The sequence below is a fragment of the Vicugna pacos genome, chromosome 3, assembly GCF_048564905.1.
Source record: "Vicugna pacos chromosome 3, VicPac4, whole genome shotgun sequence".
Taxonomy (NCBI): domain Eukaryota; kingdom Metazoa; phylum Chordata; class Mammalia; order Artiodactyla; family Camelidae; genus Vicugna; species Vicugna pacos.
The window spans coordinates 56,087,324-56,110,260 of record NC_132989.1 but is presented as its reverse complement, the minus strand read 5'-3'; the positions used below and the strand labels follow the sequence as shown (position 1 = coordinate 56,110,260).

Sequence of the window (22,937 nt, the reverse complement as noted above, 5' to 3'; positions counted from 1 at the left end):
TTCTTTGGAAAGAGCCATATGTATTATGTGAGACTTGAAAAGTAGCAATAAAAATCAGTGGGAGAAAAAAGACAAAGGTTTTCATCTCAGACTTGGTTCATATTCAAAGCAAAGCAATTTTACAGCAACAGAGAAACAGGAAACAGAGACGAAGGTAAGTAGGTAAAGAAGTGAAGCACAAGATGTTTAAGAACAAAAAAATTAGCGTATGTCTAACTTGTGTACTTTTTAAAGTCATCTACTACAAAAGACACTTCCACCTAATGAATTGAGTTCTATAAAATAACCAGATTTACTGAAATTTTTCAGCTTCCTTTCTTGTTTTAACATCTTTTTCCTACACAGATTCTCTCCAAGAGCAACCAAATTGCTCATTTCCCTTCACCTTCAGCCCTACCAATGAGTCTAAAATAGGCCCTGAGCACTGAATATAAAGCACATTGTGCACCTGAAGCCTCATTTTCCAGTCAGTTTCAATTAGAGATACTCACACCTTTCGGTGTCCTGAACAAGAACACTAACACATGGTATCCAAGCTGCTGCCCCACCAGCCGACTGCTTCTTCCTACCTACCCTTCTCTATGCATCCAGCATGTGAGCTGCTAAAAGCAAGAAACTGTATCTGTTCCCCAGTGCAAAATGAATACAATACGTATGTTACAGGACTAATTTGCTAGTCCATTATTCTTTATATTTCATATTCTGAATGACTGCTACAGCTAACAGGATAAACAGAGTGATTTTCTAAATCTGGCTTTATTACAATACTAAGAAAATAAACACAATGAATAATAAGAGTAATACTAACCTAGTAAAATATTCCAGTGCTTTCTCTACATAGTCCACAGCTTTCCCATCAAGATAATCGACTAGAGCTGCTTTTGCCATCATGAGATGGCATTCACCCAAACCTGAAATCAGGTAAGGTAGTTGTTAAAATATGTAAAAGGACCACTTAGAATGAACTTCAAATAAATTTACTGGTGTTATATTACATCCACTTTCCAAAAAACAAAACTTAATGATATTTTATAAAAATTATCTTTAAGCATGGTCTTGCATACATTTAGCAAGAAATTCAAATGGTGGGGTTCTGCTGGAATAAGCATGTACAAAAAGATAAAAATTATCTATGGAACCTAAGAATTTCCTTAACTTTGGGCAAATTACTTATTTCTTAAAATCTTAGTTTTGAAAATGGGGATATTACCTAATAATATCTAATATGATGCTACTTGCTATCATATTATTAATTAGCTGTTATGAAACAAGATTTGATCTCTTTATATTCAAAACTGTGCAGCAAACTATACTATAAAAACTAAATAAAATGCCATTTCTAAAGTGCCTAGTAAACATTTAATAAATGTGAATTCTCCTTCTGTGGAGGAGTTTTACAAAATTTTTTTTAAAAGGGGTTCAAGGCCTAAGTTACATGTCACAAAACATACAGTATTTCTGAATTAAACTCCAATTGTTTCTTCAAAAAGAAAAAGGAAAAGGAAATGGGGGAAAGCAAATATAATGGGCTCTAGGTTTCTTTAAATGGTTAGAAATAATCATAAAAGCTTTAATTAGATATGAATGTGGTGTTTTACTTTATACTACCAAAAATAATTTGTTAAGAAGGAACAAGTATCTATAAAGGAAATACAATTAATTTAGATAATTACAAAACAATGCAATCTGCCTCTAAAGTTCAAAAATTGAGAATCTGAGCTTCTATAATTTACAAAGTAACTAAAAAGTATTAAGGTATTCTGAGGATATAGTGAATTAATTATCAAAATATAAGCGCAGGGAAATTCTTGTCTTAGAGATCCATTTTTAGATCCAACAGTTATGCTATTTATTTAAAAGCTAAATCTCTATCATATCATATTTATTAACTGTTATGAAACCAAATTTGATCCTTCAATTCTCGATTCTATATAACAAGCTATATTATAAGAGGTTCATACTGGACACTTGCTGTTGACTAAAGAAGCCCTTTTCAAGTTATTTGATACATTTAAAAATTTACTCAAGGATTTTGTACTTCAGTATCACAAAAGTCAAAGGAGCTATTAAAAAGAAATTACCTTTTAAAGCAGGCACATAATCTTCTTTGTTTCTAATGATCAGCTGGTATTGAGCTACTGCTTCCTTGTATTTGCCTAGGATTTGCTGTATTGCTGCAACCTTAAACACACTGTATGTGGATTCTGGGTTCAGCTCACTGGCTTTTGTGAAGGATTTCAAGGCCGTTGTATAGCCACCTCTGCTTAAGTATGCCTCTCCTAGTGACTCCCAACAATTGAAGTCCTTTGGGTCTGCCCTTAATGCTGCCTGTAAACTAAAATTTCAAGAAAGAGTAAGAGAATTAAAAGTAGTTGAACAACTTCCACGTATGAAAGAAAAATAGAAAATAATTTAACTGAATCATACATATCCATGGTTCTTCCTAAGGATAAAAGTGATATTTTTTTAATTATAAGACGTTAATTTATTTTATTTTTCATTCCTTAGTGGAGGTACTGGGGATTGAACCCAGGACCTTGTGCATGATAAGCACATGCTCTACCACTGAACTATCCTCCCCTTTATTTTATTTTTCTTAAATTTTAGTATAGTCAGTTTACAATGTTATGTCAATTTCTAGTGTACAGTATAATGTTTCAGTCATATATATACATAAATATATTCGTTTTCATATTCTTTTTCATTATAGGTTACTTACTACAAGATACTTAATATAGTTCCCTGTGTAAAAGTGCTATTTAAAGTAAGTATACCTATTGTTTTTATGATGTGTATTTCTTTAATACTAGGAAATTTTATTGTAATTTTGGAATGAGTAAGAACAAATTACTTTTTTGAAGAAATGTTCACCAAAATTTATTTCCTTGACTATGTGGGAGAGCTTCAGTTTCCTATCCTACCAGAAGAGGTATCTTTCTCAGTATGCGTCACCAGCCTATAAACCCCCACCAAGCCTCCTAACAAAACAAAAACATAAGAGTAGAAAAATAGGAATAACAGGCATATTTTAAGTTTCCGATCAAATTCCATATACATGAAAAAGTTTTAAATGCCTGTATTCCAGATGATAACGTAAATCAGAAACAACTTTGATTCAAATATATTTTCTTCACCCTTAAGTACAGTTCAAACCAAATTACTAAAAATGAACTGCTCCAAATGTCCTTCAAGCTGCCAACATCTCCTCTGTCCCAAACAATGCTCATCAGTGGGAGAACAACAAAGATATCAACATTGGCTTTTTACCCTTCCTCGAATTTCTATTAAGAACCCTATATGATATTATCAAGATGTCACATCACTGGACGTACACCTCCTCAACAAGAGGACTTCAGTTAATTCAATGTCCAGCAATTCCAGTGCCTTGCAGATAATAAGAACCAATCAACCATAAATAAATTTTTCTATTTCTTCCCTCAAAATACCACCTGGTACAAGGCAACTTGTAAGTCATTTGGGTATAAATGGAGTTTAATTTAAGGAACCCTTCGGCTGTCTAACAGAGTTTAAACATAGTAAGGCGCCTTACTCAGCCACGGCTTGAGAATGTTGACCAGCTTTCAAATAGTACAGTCCTCGCCTAAGCCAGGCCCATTTGGCCGTTCCAGCACTTGCCTTCTGAGTGACGGCTGTTAAGACAGCTAAAGCAGTTTCCTAACAATAACAGAAGACTAATATTAGCGATGTTAAATATTATAAAACTACTGAACACGTATGTAAAGTACACAAATATATTTTCATTTTCCACTCCTGATTTTTTTAAACTTATACACTGGTATAAACTGAACCAGTTTAACATTAAGTAATATGATTTCTGCCAATAAAAACAAAATTCATTCTATTTATAAACAGTGGCAAAAATATTTCTATCGCATCTACAAATAAAAATAATAACTTCAAGTATACATGTATAAAGTATTTCTATTTCTATACTCAGGGTAAAAAAAAGACAAAAGTGTTTAAATTATTAGACATACCATCTCTTCAAGCTCCACACTTAAGTCAACTGCTGCAGCTCCAGATTCAGCATCACTGTCATCTAACTCAAAAGCTTTCCTGTAACATCCACGGGCTCTGTTTTTATCTCCTACTACATCTCGGTAATAATGACCTAAATAGCAGAAAACTTTGCCCATGTATGGATCCAGTTTGGCAGCCTTTGCAATAAAAATTAATAACAGAATTTTAGTTTGTTTAAATGAGTCCCTTTAAAAACACAGAATATATATTTACAGACAAAAGAAAAAAATTAAATATACAAAATATGCTAGAATAGACTTTACGTAAGGCCGATTTAAGACATGAAAGCTGGTCATCATTGCTCACAGAAAACAAACAAATGTAAAAATGCTATTTCTCTGTTAAAACAAATGTGAAATTTAGAGTTATTATTACATTAATCTGAGTCAAGGTAAGAATGTAAAGCTTCTAGATGTTACACATGTAAATATAAGAAGTTAAACACATAGAAGTTTATAAGACTCATACACTGATAAAAGTACAGTGGAAATTACCTAAAAACAGTATTATTTTCCAGAGACAATTATGTCTTCTGTTCTATAACATGTGTTTCTTAAATAAGTTAACTTTTATATTTTTACGGTTCAGTTTTCTCCTTGAACACCCATATAACATTCTCACAAAACCTTACATGTGAGATGAAACACAAAACACAATTCTGTAAAGTATAATTTTAAGTACCTAACTTACATGAATATTATTTATAATTTTGTAATGAATCCATTTCAACTAAGAATTGAATAGTAGCAGGTGTTACCTTTAGAAAGTGGGTAAGAGTCTTTGTTTTATCTTTTCTTGTTTCTTCACCCATGGACCAATATGTTAATCCAAGTTGGTAATGATATTCAGCAACTTCAGCATCTTTCTCAAGAGCTCTCTGAAAACTAAGTCACGAAAGGGAAGTAAGGAATGTTAATATACACACTTATATATGTAGTTGGAGACTCCTAACTGAAACAATAAGAGTTCGAGCAATTCAAGGATGCTAAATTACAAACAAGTCATTAATTCAGGATTTAGATTATCAGAGAAAAAAATGACTTGAAGAAGAGGAACTTAAAACTAAACATTATGTATGTCTAATGAATATTATGATCAGCTAATGAGACTTCAAACTCATCATGAAATTTTGTCATAGTTTGTGTTACATGCTAAATACATTTCTTAAAAAATACTGAGGTTTACAAAGATCAAATTTATGCAGAACGGGATCTTTATCAAACCTACTCATGTTGAATTCTCAAAAAAATAATAAATTAAGATATGATTAGATTTACTAGCAATCTAAATACATCCTTACCATTTTTCTGCTTCTAGATAGTCCTTTTTGGTAAAATGAATCAAAGCCTCCAAGGCATGAGCTTCAGCGAGGTCAGGATAAGAAGAGAGAAGGTCTTCCATAATCTATAAAGTATATGTCTGTCAATTCCCTATTCAGATAAAAATAACTTCTAACTTAAAAAAAAAAAACCCTCAGTTTTAATGAAAACACCAACCTTTGAAGCCTCATCTAATGAGCCTTTGTTCAGATAGGCCAAGCCTTTGAGAACCAAAAGTCCTGGGATATTATTTGCATCAGAAACCTAGAAAATAATTGCAAAGACTTGCTACAAATCTCCTACAACACAATGCAACGTTTGCTTTAAAGAAGGACCATAGAATAAAAACTTAAAGATCCTGATTTCTATTACTATTAACTTTCATTCTTTGTAAATTTTTTATTAAAGAAAATTTCAGATACATTAAAAAATTAGAGAATAGTAAACCCACATGTACTCATCATCCAGTTTTAAAATTATTAACTCAAAGCCAGTCTTTTCTCATCTTTACCTCCACCCATTTCACCTCACACCTGATTAGATTATTCCAGAAATAACTTTCCATCTGATATGTAAAAATTAAGTACTTTTCTACTAACATAACTGTACTACCATTATAAACACATAAGCAAAACCAACAATACATCCTTAATATCAAATAATTAGCCAGTGTTCAAATTTACCAGCTGTCTCCCCAAAAATTTAAATAATTATTTTAATCAAAATCCAAATAAGGTACATACTTTTCAATTGGCTGATATATCTCAAGTCTTTTTTAATCTATAGGGTTCCCTTCCATCTCTTTTTTTTTTTTCTCCCTGACAATTTAACTGTTGAAAACTATGGGCCATTATCACAGTTTCTCACAGTCTGGTAATTGCTGAATGTATTCTCATGGTATTGACATGTTCCTTGGTCCCTTGTATCTTCTATAAGTTAGCAGGTCTAGAAGTTTGATCTGATTCAGGTTTGATGGTCTGGAAGGAATACCTCACGTGCACTTGCACCTGGTTATGTGTGGTTGTCTTTTTTCTCATGATGTTAGCAGCCATTGGTCTCCAATGCCTAGATCTATTAATTCATTGTGGATTGCAAAATGGTGATTTTCTTTCATTCCTTCTTTCCTTATCTGATGTGATACTTAAAGAGAAAATTTCCCTCCTCTCATTTTCTACTTGAGTATTCTGAGGAAAAGTTCATAACAGAAAAGCAGGATAAATACTTTGATTCTTTCCAATCGGTTCCTTAGCATCCTCCAAAAATTTATGGAGGATATTTCGTGATTTTTTTTTTTTTGTAACATCACTAACACATGGATTTAAACATAAATGATGTCTTAATCCACGGCAGTTATTAGTGCTCAAACTATTCCTCTTTAGCCTGTAAAAAATTAATTCTTGCTTGTTCCTCAGCCCTTCTGACATAATTCTAACAGCCTTATACAGTTTCTTTGCTTTCCAACATTATAAAATGTTCTGGGCTCACCTTGCACATTTTCTGTCTCAGACCTGGAGTCTACCAGTTCTTCAAGAAACTTTTCATTTTGTTTTTTTGGGGTTTGGTTTGTTTTTTGTTAAAAAAAAAAAAAGCATTGGAGAGACCTCTACAAAGCATTCACACATTATTGGTGGAAGACAAGTAGAAAGAAATTAAAGGATCCTGACAACTGTTCTAATTTTAAGGAAATACTATGAAATGCAAAGCCCTTTGAAATATACAAAACAATTTTTTTTACAAAAATTCAAAACCCTTCAATATACTGAGTGATATAATTTTAATTTTATACAAACAACAGCCTTTATCTGACAAAAATCTTTAAAGGCACCACGCTATTGTAATTCATAATTTACTAATTCGTTTTTATTAGGGAGTTTCAAATTGAACCAAAAATAGTAAGAAACCAGTTTCCTTCTTAAATATCAATCTTCCTCTGAGTGTTTTTTAATAAACAAGAAATAATAATAATCTTGTTTTAATAAACAAGAATAAAACAAGAAATATTTTCTACCATGAAGCTACTACTATCTTTAATAATTCTTATCAATAATCAATGAAATATTTTCTGGAAGAAAAAATTTAGAATCTCAAATTAATAATAATCAAGTAGTAATAACCTAAGAGGGCAAAAAGAGAAAAGGAGAATAAGAGGAAGAACTGAAGAAAGAAACTGCATCATGTAAAGAGAATTTTAAGTACTTAACCAAGAGGCAAATAACTTTAGGAGTTTGCGACTGTGTGAATGATATAGAAAAGTGCAGGTGTTGGGAATTCACACCTCTAACACAAAATTTTTGTTAAGTAAATATTTATGGTAAGGAGAGGGTGGCTGACGCCTGGCTGACAGGCAGCTAAATAAGTTGAAGGGGAAAATCTGATGATAAGACTACCTGATCAAGAGTACGAATTGCTTCCTCTGAAGATTCATAATCTGAGAGTTTAATCAAAGCCTCTGCTTTCAAATGAAGACAAAGATTCTTCTGATGAAGACTGCCACCAGACACACCAAGATTATCTATGTTCTTCAGACCTGACAAAATTAAAGACATCTGAATGAAGACAGCCATACCACTTCACTGTTCTTTTTCTTTTTAAGGGTAACACATAACAAATTGCAGATACAGCAAGAATACAATATTGCCAAAACAATACACATGAGGAATAATTCAAAGCTAAATATAAATTCTTCCCTGAACTCTTTATGGAAATACCTGAATTTAAAATAGAATAGATCTAAATTTAAAACCTCTATCTTCACATAACATAACTGAACATCCTGAAACACAACAATGGCTATCTATATTTTGCTACATAACAAAGGTGAAGCCTTAGCCAAAGCATCTCTAACAAAAATAGCACATTAAGGATAATAGAAGGGGAAAGAAGCTGAATTAAGATGAACCACAGTGTTTCAAGGCCACCAGCTGCATCAAGAGCAGTGAATCACTTTTTATGTTTTCCTGTCCCTGCACCTGACTTACATGAACACATTCAAATAGGCTCCAGGATACCCTTGTGTATCTATTATCTACATTAGGGGAATCAAGAATCTACATTAGAGTGAAGGTCAAAGGACACACCCAAAACTTCCCTGTTACAAAGACAGGGCATCACCATCTTTGCCTAAACCGACTTTGTCAAAATTCCAAGTAGAGGAAACCTTTGATAAGAACTTGTTGTCAATTTAAAAATAACTATACTAGTGGGCATGCATAGAGACTTGAACTTTTTTTTTTAACCTCCTCAATGAAATTTAAATTAGTTGGCAAATTAAAATATAAAATATAGCATCTGGGTTTTAAAACCATTATCTTTCTCCTTGAAATTGAGAAGAAACAGAGTCGACCATCCTTAAAGATGTCAAGAATACCTTGACTGCATGAAAGAATAGCTTCCTTAGGTTTATGCATTTTGACTTGGGCTTCTGCGAGACGATACCATCCAGTTGTGCAGAGAGGGCTTTCCTGTAACCCTAAAGGGGTAACAGCAATCACAAAATCCAAGGTTTCCATTACTAGTTAGATAAATGGCACCACCATCTACTCCCCAAATCAGATGCCTCCCCTCTCCCTTGTCTCCCATGTCTAATCAATCACAAAGTGACACTGATTCCATAAGTCAATCCATTTCTCTGCCACCACTACTTCAGTTCAGACCTCCATCATCTTCGTCCCAGATCACTGCAAGCGTTTGCCACTCCAATTCATTCTCTACACTATAGCCAGAATATTTCTAAAAACACAAATGGGATTATGAAATTGCCCTGCTTAAAACCTCCCACTGGTTCCCAGCTGTGCTTTCGATAGTATGCAAACTCTTTAATGAGGTTTGCAAGGCCTCTATCCAGCCTCAATTATTGCCCCTTCTTTCTCCCATACTCATTCTCAAATCTTGCTGAAGTACCAGGAGTTCCCTGAACCCCAGCTTTCCTCTCACCTCAGGCTATTTCATCTCGTGACCTTCAGTGCTCCTCCCACCACCAGGCTTATATATTTGTCATTCAGATTTCAATTCAAAAGAAAGTTCATCAGGAAACCTCATGCCTGACAAGACTAAGTTAAAGCCTCCTGAAGATGGAGATGTTATCCTTATTTGACAAATGAAAGCACTGAGACAAAAAGAGTTTGCTTAACTTTTCTAAGGTCTTGAAATTAGTGAGTGGCAAGTGCAAATTCAAACTTAAGCAGACTCCAGAGTAAGTATAAGTACATTGTTTTGCTCCTATCTTAAATATATATTCCTTAAAGAAAAGCCAAAAGATAAACACCTGCTGACTGAGTAACAGCTCTACTTCATGTTATATGCTACATACTCTATACTTACCTTCTGTTAAGTTCTTAACAGCATCTTCGTATTTTTTGTCTTGTAATGCTTTAATGCCTAAACCAATGAGGCCTGGACCACTTTTTGAATCCATTTCCACTAATCTATAACAATACTGTTCTCCCTCATCAGTAACACTTCCTGGAATTAAAAGAAAAAGTTATTAGCATACATATACCAGTATGTGCCAAAGCCCACATACTGAAATCTCAAAGGCTGTCATACATGTACATCTGCACATCCTGATTCCAAGAGTTCAAAACTTAAATAGACCAACAAATGTAGAAAATATTAACATTTCATGAAGAACATTACGCTCCTTCCTCTTCTTAAATACTGGAAGTAAGAACCCTTCACCCACAGCAGTATTCGTAAACTGAACCCGCAGTCATACTCAAGGGTTTCAAACAAGAAACCTACCGGGACTTGCCACCAGGCTAAGACTCAGGGCCCACTGCCTGCCACCAGCTCTCCCCTTCCTACTCAGCAGTAACAATTTTGGCTGTTAGATGAAGGAATTGACAGTCTCTTCGCCAGTCTCTCTCCCTGGGGAACAACGTGCTGCTAAAGATGGGACAGCCAAGATGCCAGACGCAGTGGACTTCTCCAGCATCCTAGGATTAAAAGACAGCCTACTCGGTAGGACACTATACAAAGACTTAGTCACATTCTTCTTAAGCTGACAGGTGCAGCAGCACATTTCTGCATCCTTTCAAAACTTTTTTTCCTATATAAGTTAACAGTTAAGCTCACATAATAATCCTCCAATGCCTACATTTATGTGGAATTTACTCTGGTAAAAATATTTGGTTTAGAAAATATGGTAAGTTTTATTTCCATTTTCTCCAACCTCAGTCAATCTCACGATTCCTATTCCCAGAAAAGCATAAAAATATGTGATTTCTGTTTTGAAAAAAACTGTGAATAGCATTCACCACTTTAATAAATTGTTTGATCACATAGGAAGATTCTTAAAAAGTAACTGAGACAGACTACAACTTAAAACAATAAATAAGGGGAACAAATAAAAATAATTTATCTGAAAAAGAGACCTGATGCTTTAATATCTATATAAAACATATCATCCCAAACCACATACATGGAACCACTGTTTCAATCACAGATGTCAAAGGTGAATCCTTTGCATGATGTCATTTAGGTTACATATTTCAAATTTTTCAAAACCAGATATACACCAGTACATATTTCCTAGGTAATATTTTATATATTAATGTAGAAATCCAAGTTAGCATCAAAAATTAGAAGAATTCATGACGGCTAAAGAATTAAAACTTCAATACTATTTGGTGGAATACGAAAATAAATCGGAAGAAATACTACTTTGGTTAATAAGCTGGAAAAAAAGACACGAGCCTGCTTCTAGACATGAATTTCCTTCTGTCAATACGTTCTCATTCTCACTTCCATAAATATAAATTCCAAGAATAGACATCTCTAGTTCCATATACCCCCTATCCTCCAAATGCAAACCACTGGGAGTTCCCCTCGCTTTCTATCCAGTGCAATTGTCTGAAAATCTAGACATCAGAATAACCTGGTTCACTTGGTAAAACACATGCTGAAAATAAAAATGCTGAGTCCCACTCTCAAAGTTTCTGATTCAGTAGGTCTGGTATTAAATCTGAGAATTTGCATTTTTAACAAGTTCTTGGGTGATACTAATGCTACTGGTCCAGAGATCATACTTTAAGAACCACCAGCCTACTGTATTTACCAGTACCATATACCACCTGTATTACTAGTTTTATAACATAAAAATGCCTGCCTTTGTTGACTCTGTAGCTAAATGGTAATTTCTGAAGGGTAAGGAACAGTATGGGATCTTGTCTATGGCAGACATTCACTAAATATAATCATCCTTTAAAAATATCTTTCAGAATAGATGTCCCAAAAGGCTTAGTCCATTAATAGATAATGGCTGAGAATTACTATGAAAAATTAAAAACCTTCAGCATTCGAAAAAAGAAAATAAAATGGCTATTAAAATTCTACCTTTAATTTCTACCCAACTGAGTCAAAACTCTCTTACTCCATAGAAACATAATTCATGACAGACCAGTGTGGCTAGAAAAACTACCCTTATTACAGAAAACATACCTGGTATGAAAAGAAGGAAAGCCAATCACGCACCTTTCCAATGATCATCCACATTTAGGGTCACTTAAAAACTGCATATAAGTAAGCAAAGTGTGCATAGGCACATGATAATAATTTCCAAAAGGCCTAGGATGAACACAAATTTTCTAATATATTGGGAGCACAATTGCTAACATCTGGGAGCACAATTACAGAAACAAAAAGAGATTTAGGCCTTGGTCTCTACATATGACCACGGGGCACTTAGAAGATTTCTCTATAGTATTTCCTAAAACCATTAACAGTAATAGCAACACTAGTCATCCTGTGTAAAAAGACAGGGAATATTCAGCCTTCAACTCTCAATCCATTTCTTCTCCATCCTAATTCTTGTTGAAAATATACCTAAATAAATGTGGAGGATAAAAACAGAAATGAAATAGACTTCATTGTTTTTGAAAAGAAAATAATTTATTTAACTTATCTGCCCTTTTAACATTGAAAAGATCCTAAGATTCCAGATTTAGTGACTTTAGAACAGTTTGGCAATATTATTTTTATTTGTTAAAAAGGCAAGGTAGACTTGGGGCTGATAAAAGATATTCTGAAAAGGTTCAGAGTAGATGCTAAGTAATGATTATAAGAATTCTGTTTCCTAAAGTTTATCACAAAAAAGGTGAGAGATTTTTTAAATAACTAATTTATTTCTGACATCCCAAAGAAACCAACCAGTGCTACAGAATTTTTCTTTTACATTAAGCTAGCTTGGCAGGGAAAAAAAATGGCGTGTACTCATTTCTTTATTTTCACCTGGATTTTCTAATATTTGTAAAACATAAAATCTTAAGCTCTTTTCTGTTTGGATTTGAAGAACCAAGCTTCCTTATCCTCCTGCATTTTAGCAATAAAGCAAAATAAAAAAAAACCCAAAAGGTCACTTAGCATGAAATAACATTTCATCAGATGACAACTGTGAAAGCTATTCATTACTTGTTATGTAAAGCTTTATAAACTAAGTCATTTTGAAAATGAATCTTCAAGCCTCAACATGCAAAGGAGGGCAAAAGAAAATGAAATATATTTGTCCCCAGTGGAAAAGAACCCAGTGATTAACTGCTGTGAAGTAACAAATTCTGCAGGTACTAAAGTACTCTGGGGGAGGATAGATCAGCCTTTAAGAGAACTTACAGATTTTTCAGAAGTTCTTAATACTCTGGCTTAAAGGGGCAATAAAAAGAAAAGAAAGAAATCATTAAGCACAGCTTCCAAATGTCCTGCGTGAACTATTAAACTTCCACCCCAGAAAAATGCTTCACCCTAGAAAGTACCTAAGCCTAAACTGCTCCATTCCACAAACCCTTACAACGAACATTTCTGCAGGGAAAGAAGTCTTCCTCAGTGTACCATCCATGTAACTATCCACCTGTCCACTACCCTTTGCCAGGATATAGAGCTCTCTTTCTTTCAATTCTGCAAAATATTCATCCCCAAACCCTCTTTAAGAATGACTTCTTAGGGGGCGGAGGGAGGGAAGGGACAGACTGGGATTTCAAAATTTGTAGATACTGAAAGGTATATGTAGAATAGATAAACAAGATTATACTGTATAGCACAGGGAAATATATACAAGATCTTGTGGTAGCTCACAGTGAAAAAAAAATGTGACAGTGAATATATGTATGTTCATGTATCACTGAAAAATTGTGCTCTACACTGGAATTTGACACAACATTGTAAAATAACTATAACGCAATAAAAAATGTTTAAAAAATTAAAAAATAAATAAATAAACCAGCCACTCTTTAGCACAGACACACAAAAAAGAATGATTTCTTTTTTTTTTCACATAAACCAACACACTCTCTAATCAGTCAGGATAATCCCTTTGCTATCTCTTTATTAGAACATTTGGTCAAGTATTGAATTTATGGGCAAAACTCTGCAGACTATTTGTTGATCCATTTTCTTCCATAATTTTGTAGGCTTTGGGGAATATTCAGGCATGTTCACTCAACAAATCCACATTATAGGCATATATGTGCCTATTAAGAAAGCATTCAGTCTTCAAAAAGAAATGTCAAAGTATCCTCTTGTGCCAATTAGCATGTGAGCAGTTCAAGAATGAGGGAATGGCACAAACTATTTACAGCTGAAAAGGAAAAGAGAGAAAAGAGGGAATACTAGCCATCAATTTCTCAATAGCAATTGTAACAGCAGAAAAAGGGGTGGAGGGATGGATACCAGAGACCATACAATGAAGAAAATCAGTTCATTTGCCTTGGGAATCACATTGGGTCTGATGTTAAAATTGGAAGAAACTGGGTGATTTAGAACTACGCTTCCTATCAGCGGAAAACAAACAAACAAAAAAACCACATGCACAAAAATTCATAAGCATGTTCCTTGTACTGAAAGTCTGTTAGCATGTCTCATCCTCCTTGACCTCAGTGCAACATCCATAGTGTTAACCAGCCATTTCTTTTTTTTTTTTTTGAGTATAGTCAATTTACAATGTTGTGTCAATTTCCAGTGCACAGCATAATGTTTCAGTCATACATATATATATATACATTCATGTTCATATTCTTTTTCATTATAGGTTTCTACAAGATATTGAACATAGTTCCCTGTGCTATACAGCCATTCCACCCTAAATGCACCTTATCTCGTCTGATTCGGAAGCTAAGCAGGGTTGGGCATGGTTAGTATTTGGATGGGAGACCTTTCTTCTTGAAATTCTCCAGCCAAGCAACACTACTGCAATTCACTTTGTCCTCTAACAGCCTACTATCCCCTTCTCATCCTCTCCCTTAAATGAAGTCAGTCGGTCCCTGAATTGCTTCTTTGCATATCTGCTAAGCACTTCTTCCTATTCTTTTTCCATCATTGTATCCCAAGTTCCAATTCAATCACTATGATCAAAAAAGACAGCCTGACTAAAGGCCTGCTAATCATAAAATTAGTTGCTCAATCCGTCAAGACAGGTCTACTTTCTGAAATGCTCTTTCCTTTGCTTTCTGTGTTGCTTCACGTTGAAGTCCCCCACCTTCCTCTCTGACCTCTTCGCTCCTCTGTTCTCCATTTTCCTCTTCCCTTTCTTCCTCCCTTTCCCTTCCAGCTAGCCAGCACTGCCCACGGGCCAGTTTTCACTTTCTGCTCTTTAGTCATCCTCTGAAATTGTCCACTACATTCACCTTCACTTACATGCAAATGATCTCCAAACCATACATCTAGCCTTAGTACTGATTTCTCGTTTGTAAATCCTGATGAGCATTTCCCTTTGAATGCCCATTAATATTCCCTCTGGACAACTTACCTTTCATACAAACTATCATTCCACATTAGTACAACTGAAACTGAAAATTGATTTTTCCTCCCTTCACCTCTAAGAAATCTCCTCCCCTTTTTTTTCATTCACCTGTTACCTTCTGTTGCTATCATATCTCCAGTTTATTTGTTCCTAGTACCACTTAGTCTACCCAATCTAGTCTATCTTCTGTACAGTCTATCCTGCACACTGTATTAGTTTAAGACTTTATACTTCATAAATCAACTTACTAAAACACTTAAATGTTTTTTCTCATGTTAGTGAAAAGTGCTCTAGCAAGTCTATCTTTAACTCACTTAGAGTAAGGAAAAGGGGATCCACTTACTTCTCACTGTAAAAAAAATCCAAGACTGAAGGTAAGAGTTCTGGGTGTCAATTCAGACACGAGGGAGAAAAACGTACATGCTGGACTTAAAAGGAAAAGTGAGAGTGGGGAGAGCCAAGACAGGTGCCATGAAACTTTCATAACAGGAATTTTCCCTCAGTTATCTCTAGCAGTAGTTTTCAACCATTTTCCAATGACGAAACATGTAATGGTCATTCATATACAAATCATTCCCCCAAGTACACTCATTTAGCAACAAGTGAAAAAACTTAAATGGATTACGAAAGCTCTGCAATAATTTACAGGCACTACCACACGGGTGCTGGTACTGTTATTTCCATTCCAATGACTGACTTCTGTGAACTCTGTTCATTTCAGGTGAATACAGGCATGGACGGGAGTGATATTCAAATTATTCTTAAAGCACTTACTCAGCACAGACAGTGGCAAAAAAGACAGTGGCTGTTGTGAAAGCCAATATGGTCAACAACCTGTAAACTGACTGACAGACACAAGACATCCACAGCTACAAATTTTGGCAACTCCCAGCACACTAGCTGTCATCACTTCTCTCTTTTCCCCCACAGAAAGTACACAAAGAAGCAAGAGCAGGAAGCACACACTAAGACACACTCTCTGACTTGAATCTGCTCTAGTTTAATACAACAGTAGTTCATTCACAAACTTCATTACTTTATCGTATCACAGTAGTTGTAACAATGTACTTGTGAAATTGACACATAACATGAACACAGAGAATGCTAACCTTTCACAAAATCCTTTGTATGACATTCATCTCCCTGTGTAATACAGTACAACCCACTTAACCAAAAGCTTATTCTTTTCACTACAGCAAATAAAATTATTTTACTATTCCCAAAAATTGCACCTAGTTTCATACCTCTGCTTATGCCATGTGGAATATTTCACCTCCTACTATTCATCTAATTTTTATGGAATAGTCAAAACCCACTTCAACTCCCACCTTCAAAAAGACTTCACTGATCAATGATGAATTCAGTAACTCATAATTCCTCTGCATCACTATACTTTCCTATATTTCTTAGCCTTTTCATGGGCTCAAAGACTCACTGTACTTCCTTTTAGGTCCAGAAATATTGAAACAATACCTTAAACACAGCAGGCACTGAAACAATTTTTGATTGATAGCAACATCACTCTCACACCTCTAGGACACACAATATAATAAAGAAGAAATTACCTGATTCAATTAAATGCAAACAAAGGACTTCCAATGGATACTGTACAGTGGGGTAGATGTTTATCATTCCTTCACAGGCCTTCTTCAGCCTAGCAGTCTCATGAGGAAACTGGAAAATATGGAAGTAAAATAAAAAGCAGCAGTAAAATATGATTGTAAGCACTTTCCTAATTAGAATATAAAAGTCACATTACAGATGTTTAAAATCAACTTACTTTGGATAAGCACTGAATGAAATGTCTGTAAAGTACTTGGTGATCTTCACTAGGAATCTTGTCTGATAAGTTCAGTGCATTCTCAAAAGCAGTTAATAGCTGAAACAAAGAAACAGAAAGCTATCATCTGTAGCAAACTTAAGTGACAAAAATAACTAGTTGAACACAGAAAGGTCACTTATACAAACTACACCCTCAACTAATAACTGCGAATGTGTTTTACTGTCTAGCCCTGACGATTTCAATGGGGAAAAAATGCTTATTGAAGTTTGGAATATGTCCTAACTCCAACTGGCCAGCAGGCTGCACTGAACTAATTGGGGATAACTATAAACCAGTAACATTGACAAAACATTCTTGTAAGTGCTTGCTGCTCCCTTCTAAGTAATGGAGAGGTATAGTCTTGTACGTCAATGTAGCTGCCACTGCTCAGACCACTTTTAAAACATCTCTTCTGAAATCACCAGCACATTCTTTGGAAAATCTTCATGATAGCGAATCCTCAATCTCAAAAAAATTTTTTATGAACTTAAGTTATACTTTTACTAAAAGAAAACCAGAGATATGGCTGAACTATAATGAAATCATTTCTCTTACAGAGTATTATTAACTGATTTTGAAGAACATTCAACATTCCCAAAGGAGGCCTTCTAAATGTGTCCTGAGCAAGAACAGCAATACTAGAATCCAAGGCATGCACTTCAAAGAATATCATTCATTTGGTTACATAAGTTCTACATTTTTAAAAATGAATTTCCATGACTTTATAATGAAAACTCATAATACAGATCACTATCTCAAACTTTCCTTGCAAAGTATGGTATAAAGCCTACATGAATAAGTAAAATTTTACTACTCTGATAAAATTAATGATCTTGTAAAAAAAAAAAAGGAAGCTAACTTAAATAGTCTAGCACAGACGGTTTTTTAAAAAAGTAATGAAATTAATCCACATGGAAAAAATGACACTTTTTAACACACTTAAATTAAGCAGTATTCTGCAGTATCACTAGCATTCAAGGTGAAAATAATTCCCCCCTCCAAAAAAAAATCCTTTTATCTGATTTTTAACACTTAGAAATCAAATCTTAAAATGATAAATATAATTAATTCTCTTTCATAGAGAAGTATAATATAGGTAATCTAAAAACACATTTTACTTTTTTGATATGTTTGATATTCTGGTAACTTACACTGTTTTAAGGAAATAAGGAAGTCACAACATGAAGACATGATTTAAGAGACGTTAATAAATCACCTAATTTTGTCACTGCTCAGTTTTTTCCACAACTGAATCTATACACAGATAAACCAATACACAAACAAATGCAAATCTTATTCTCACACTTTCGTCCCCAGCATTGAGGACGCTGCCTGACATAATATTTTCTGACTAAAGGAACAAATTAATGAGTGAATAAATGAACAAACATACAAAGAAATGAGGTTCCCATCCTATATAGAGCTTATAATTGCTTATGTTTAAAAATTCCATTCAATTTAAGAGGTGTACATCAAGTGGCTATTTACAATACTAAGAATGCAAACATTTTCTCCCATTCTGCAGATTGTCTTTTCATTTTGTTTATGGTTTCTTTTGCTGTGCAAAAGCTTTTAAGCTTCATTAGGTCCCATTTGCTTATTTTGGCTTTTTTTTCATTACTATAGGAGATGGATTAAAAAACAAATATTGCTGCAATTTATGTCAGAGTGTTCTGCCTATGTTATCCTCTAGAAGTGTTAAGAGTATCCAGTCTTACATTTAGGTCTTTAATACAGAGAAATTGAGTTTACTTTTAAGCTTACAAATATAAAAAAATAGAATGATGAAAATATTTTCCAGTTATGGTTCAAAACCAATGGGCTTTTTTATAGTCTTTTAAAAATTCTTTTCAATTACTTCAAAATGTGTACCTTAAGAAGGAGTATTTCTAGGTATAAGTACTCTACTAAATACAAACATTCTAAATAAAATATTCTAGTTCAATTGTTAAACCCCAAAGTAATTTAGTACTCCTAGTTCACAAACATAAAGAAACATACATTTAAGGTACAACATTTTAGAAATTACAGCAGTTTTGTAAAAGCCATTTTCATAGTTTCTTTTTCACAGTGATTAAGTAACTGATTTATTGTGGATTCTTATGAATACAAGGAAGTAAAATTCTGATACCCTGAATACTATTTCCACTCTGTCCAGACTTAGTATGAGACTGCAGACTGCAATTCTGACTTTACAAGGAAGAACCTCTATGAATTTAAAACTGACCATTTATAAAATATCTAGTCTGATATACAGTACTTTTCTATATTATATCATTATGTTTCCATTTTCCAAATTCAATTAAATAATCAATTTTCATGACACAAACTGCGGGGAATAAATGCATCAGTACCAGTTGCTGGGTCTCATTATTCTGATCCTCAGTGCTTTCAGCCAGCAACTGAGTCAATTTCCTCCACAGCTGATGAAGCTCTTGGTTGTCTGCACCTTCCTCCTGCCGTGTCTTTATCAATTTGTGCCATGTTCGGGCCACCTATCAAGAAGGAAATTGAAAATGGTTACTTTATCTTAATTATTAAAATGCAATTAAAAATATAAAATCTGCAAATCAAAGTATTTTTTATCTGCTAATACGTAAAAATAGAAAAAGCACAGAACTCCATCTATTATGAACTCCATAAACAGTAAGATAATTGGACAAATCCACTTGGCCCTTATATTAGAAGCATGGCTGAGATGGCAGAGTATAACTGGGAATAATGACTACATGCCCCCATCCTCATAACTCACAGCATCAGTTCTGGAGACACCACAAATGGGTCACTAAATTTTACAGATGGTACTTTTACTTATTTTATTTACTTCTGCACAGCTTCAAAAACTTTTTGACATTATGATATCTAAAATTTGAATTCCAATTTACAGCTTTCAAAGCACTATAATTTATTTTAATAACATACTACACATTAATTTTTAAAAATTTTTCCTTAAGCTAAATGAAAGCTTTCCTCTAATAACGGTTTTATTATAAGAAATCTACTACCCCAGCAAATCATTAACCAACCTCTACGTGTTTCTTTTCTTGGTAATACAGATCCACAAGTTTCTTACAGACATCACACCACTTCTGTTTGTCAACACTTAGAATAAAAAAAAAAAGGATTTTGAATCTGGTTAATGAAAATAAACGAGGACTTAAGACATAAAAATTTACATATCCCCAAATACTGTCAGGCACTATTTTAAATTAGAACATATTCTCTATCATACTACAGTGAAATTTTATAAAATGAGCCTCTCATAAAAAAGAAAAGGTTTAAGAAATGTTATTTTTCATTATATTGACTGAAAATAATATCAAAGTTCTCAAATTAGTCAAGCCTCTGTTTCAACCAAAATCAAAAGATTCTGTAACACTTTGAAAGAAAAGTAATTCCCAGTTCCCAGTAAATGTTCAGATTACTTCTATATAATTTTTAATCAGTTTATTCTAATTCAAGCTTTTAAAGAAACTAGCTTCTCCCCACATATTGATTACCTTTCATAAAGATCCAGGAGCTTTTGGTAAACACCAGGTAAGTCATCCTTAGCATTTACATGATTACATTTCTCATACAAGCTTGCTAACCCCTAAAAAAAAAAATAGTAGAGATTATTCTTCCAAAAATATCTAGTGTGCTCACATTTATTTTACTAAATAAAGTGACAACCAATAGAGATTATTTATGGTAGAGATTATTATAATTTGTGGATGGAAGCATATGTCTGGGATTTGCCTCCAAATAACTATGAGTAGGAGAGAATAGGAAAAAGTATAGATGGAAAATATTGGCCACAAGTGGATTTTCACTGAGGCTGGGTTATGGGCACAGATGGGTTCATTTTACCATTCTCTTTACTTTTGAAAATATTTGAAATGTCTCACAATAAAAAATACCTTTTAATAATTATTATGCAATCTTAACCCCTAAGATTTTACCACGTGACACTACTTTTATATGGCCAAACAAGAAAAACCCAAGTAGTCTGTGGAAATGGTCATTTTTGCTTCAACTGAAGATCAGCTATCCTAAACCAGTCAGTACATAATAAAAGCAGGCACCAGAGATATGTTACCAGATATGCTGACTCATGTTCTGGTTCATGTGAACCTGAGACAAACAGGCTCATGTTCTCTAGGCCTGCTACCTCCTATTAATCACAGTTTCTAAGATGTGATTGAGATGAAACAGAATTATTAAATATGAAAAAGCTGGAGAAGCCAAGTAAAAAGCACACAGACTATTAAATAAGAAAAAAGATTTTAACTAGTACTCAAAGGTACAGAGTTTCAAAATTTTGTATAATTTTTTAAAAAGCACATTAATATACATTTCTTCTTCCCTTGGGTAAGCATAAAGAATATTCTTGATATATCTCTCATATGCACATATAATTAAGTTGGAGATGTATATGATCATGTTTTAATTTCTGTCGTAATGTGGACACTGGATTGGATGTTCAACAGTGATAAAAAGCATCCTTGGCATCACTTTTTTTGAAACTAACTTCCAGGTTTAGAAGATCAATAAATGTAATTTTTTTCCTATGTTGGGTAAATGGAGGCTTAAATGCTTACTATAAAGCTGTTACCCCTGTTTTTAAAAATGAGGAAAAGTTCTTTCCTATAACTAGTTTAAAAAAAAAAAAGTCTACATACCTGCCAAGCTAGTAACTGGTCTGGCTCTAGTTCTGCAGCCTTTTTATAGGCGCCCTGGGCCTGGTCAGGCTGTTCCAGCTCGGCTGCAGCAACACCAATAAAAACCCAGGCATTGTAGTTATTTTTCTCTTGTTTTAACACTGTCTGATTAAAACATTAAAAGAGAAGGTCATTAAATTTTGGGAGCTAATGTACAAACAACAATAAAAAGACCACCTACTTAAAAGTCAGGAAATCTGGATCCGCCACTAACTGGGCAATCTTAAGAATACCACTTAACCTCTCTGGTCTTCAGTTTCCTCAGGAAGAGAGGGAGTTGGACTGGATCAGTGATTGTAAGGGATCTGAAATATGAGGCATATTTTTTAAAAGCTACCAAAGTAATCCTGATGCCTCTACCAAATGCCTCCCTCTGCCTCGTGAGAACACTGGATATAAAAAGAACAATAAGACTGTTCTTACCACCCAACCAACCCACCTGCCTCCACGCCACACTGCTACTAGTCACTCACAAAACCACTTTCAATATCATTTCACCTCATCCAACGCCCATATTTTCCTTCTCTATGATAACATTTCCCCATGTTACACAGATTTTTCACTGAAATTATAGGCTAGGAAAGTAGGTTGACTCCAATGTGACTGTACCAAATACGTTAAAAAAAAAACAGTGGCAATGAATATTTAAACAACACCTGTCAACTAGAATAAAAATTATATGCAGAGTTATTTCTTTCAGAAGTAACTACTACTTGCTCAGGTAAAAGAGTTTGAAATAGAAAGCAAAGATGTTCCAGTGAAAGAAAAACAAAACTGGTAGCTAAAATGAAATTAGCTTGTAAGGTTTTACATATTATAGAGAAAATGAGAACATTTCCATGAGTTGAGCCAGTCAGATTAGGCTTATGTGCATCCACGTAATGCTTCTAGCAATCTGTCACCAATATATCTTACAAATTCCATCATATCCCATAATGCTAACTCCCAAAAAACCAACAACAATGAGATAACTACCAAAGCTAAGCTCCCAACACTGGGGCCTTATTAACACTTGTGACCCCAACACCAACATAACTGCTGAACAAATAACATATGCCATCGTCAACCAGCAATCAGTAAGGACCTGCTATCTGCCTAATGACCAGGTTTTCAGAATCTGAAACAGACTTTTAGGGAAATAATTATAACAATGTAGTGAAAGCAGATATGGAGTTCTAGGATAACATAAAGAAAAAAGTGCCTGACTCCAAACTCCATCTGCACAAGCCAAAGGAGGCTCTCTGAGGTATAGAGGCACATGGGCAGACAAGGTGCCAGATAAGACAAGACAAGGCAAATACACTAAGATGCACCATCTCTTCAATAAA

The 22,937-nt window shown here is 34.1% G+C and overlaps 1 protein-coding gene and 1 non-coding gene across 3 annotated transcripts in view; both read right to left on the bottom strand.

The window, feature by feature from the left end:
* The window catches only part of SKIC3 (SKI3 subunit of superkiller complex), a 74,100-nt gene that overhangs the window by 42,029 nt on the left and 9,134 nt on the right, over positions 1-22,937 (bottom strand). For both annotated transcript variants that reach the window (XM_072958367.1, XM_072958368.1), the window contains 16 exons: positions 21,571-21,714; positions 20,410-20,501; positions 19,936-20,011; positions 19,264-19,404; positions 16,868-16,966; positions 16,653-16,761; positions 9,681-9,821; positions 8,728-8,829; positions 7,748-7,887; positions 5,538-5,624; positions 5,342-5,445; positions 4,799-4,925; positions 3,999-4,178; positions 3,551-3,675; positions 2,082-2,335; positions 809-911 (listed from right to left, as the gene is read on the bottom strand). In XM_072958367.1, the coding sequence (XP_072814468.1) occupies positions 809-911; positions 2,082-2,335; positions 3,551-3,675; positions 3,999-4,178; positions 4,799-4,925; positions 5,342-5,445; positions 5,538-5,624; positions 7,748-7,887; positions 8,728-8,829; positions 9,681-9,821; positions 16,653-16,761; positions 16,868-16,966; positions 19,264-19,404; positions 19,936-20,011; positions 20,410-20,501; positions 21,571-21,714 (2,024 nt within the window). The remainder of the gene's footprint in view (positions 1-808; positions 912-2,081; positions 2,336-3,550; positions 3,676-3,998; positions 4,179-4,798; positions 4,926-5,341; positions 5,446-5,537; positions 5,625-7,747; positions 7,888-8,727; positions 8,830-9,680; positions 9,822-16,652; positions 16,762-16,867; positions 16,967-19,263; positions 19,405-19,935; positions 20,012-20,409; positions 20,502-21,570; positions 21,715-22,937) is intronic.
* TRNAD-AUC (transfer RNA aspartic acid (anticodon AUC)) lies at positions 2,509-2,580 on the bottom strand. Its single transcript has one exon. It is a non-coding gene; the product is annotated as a tRNA-Asp (tRNA).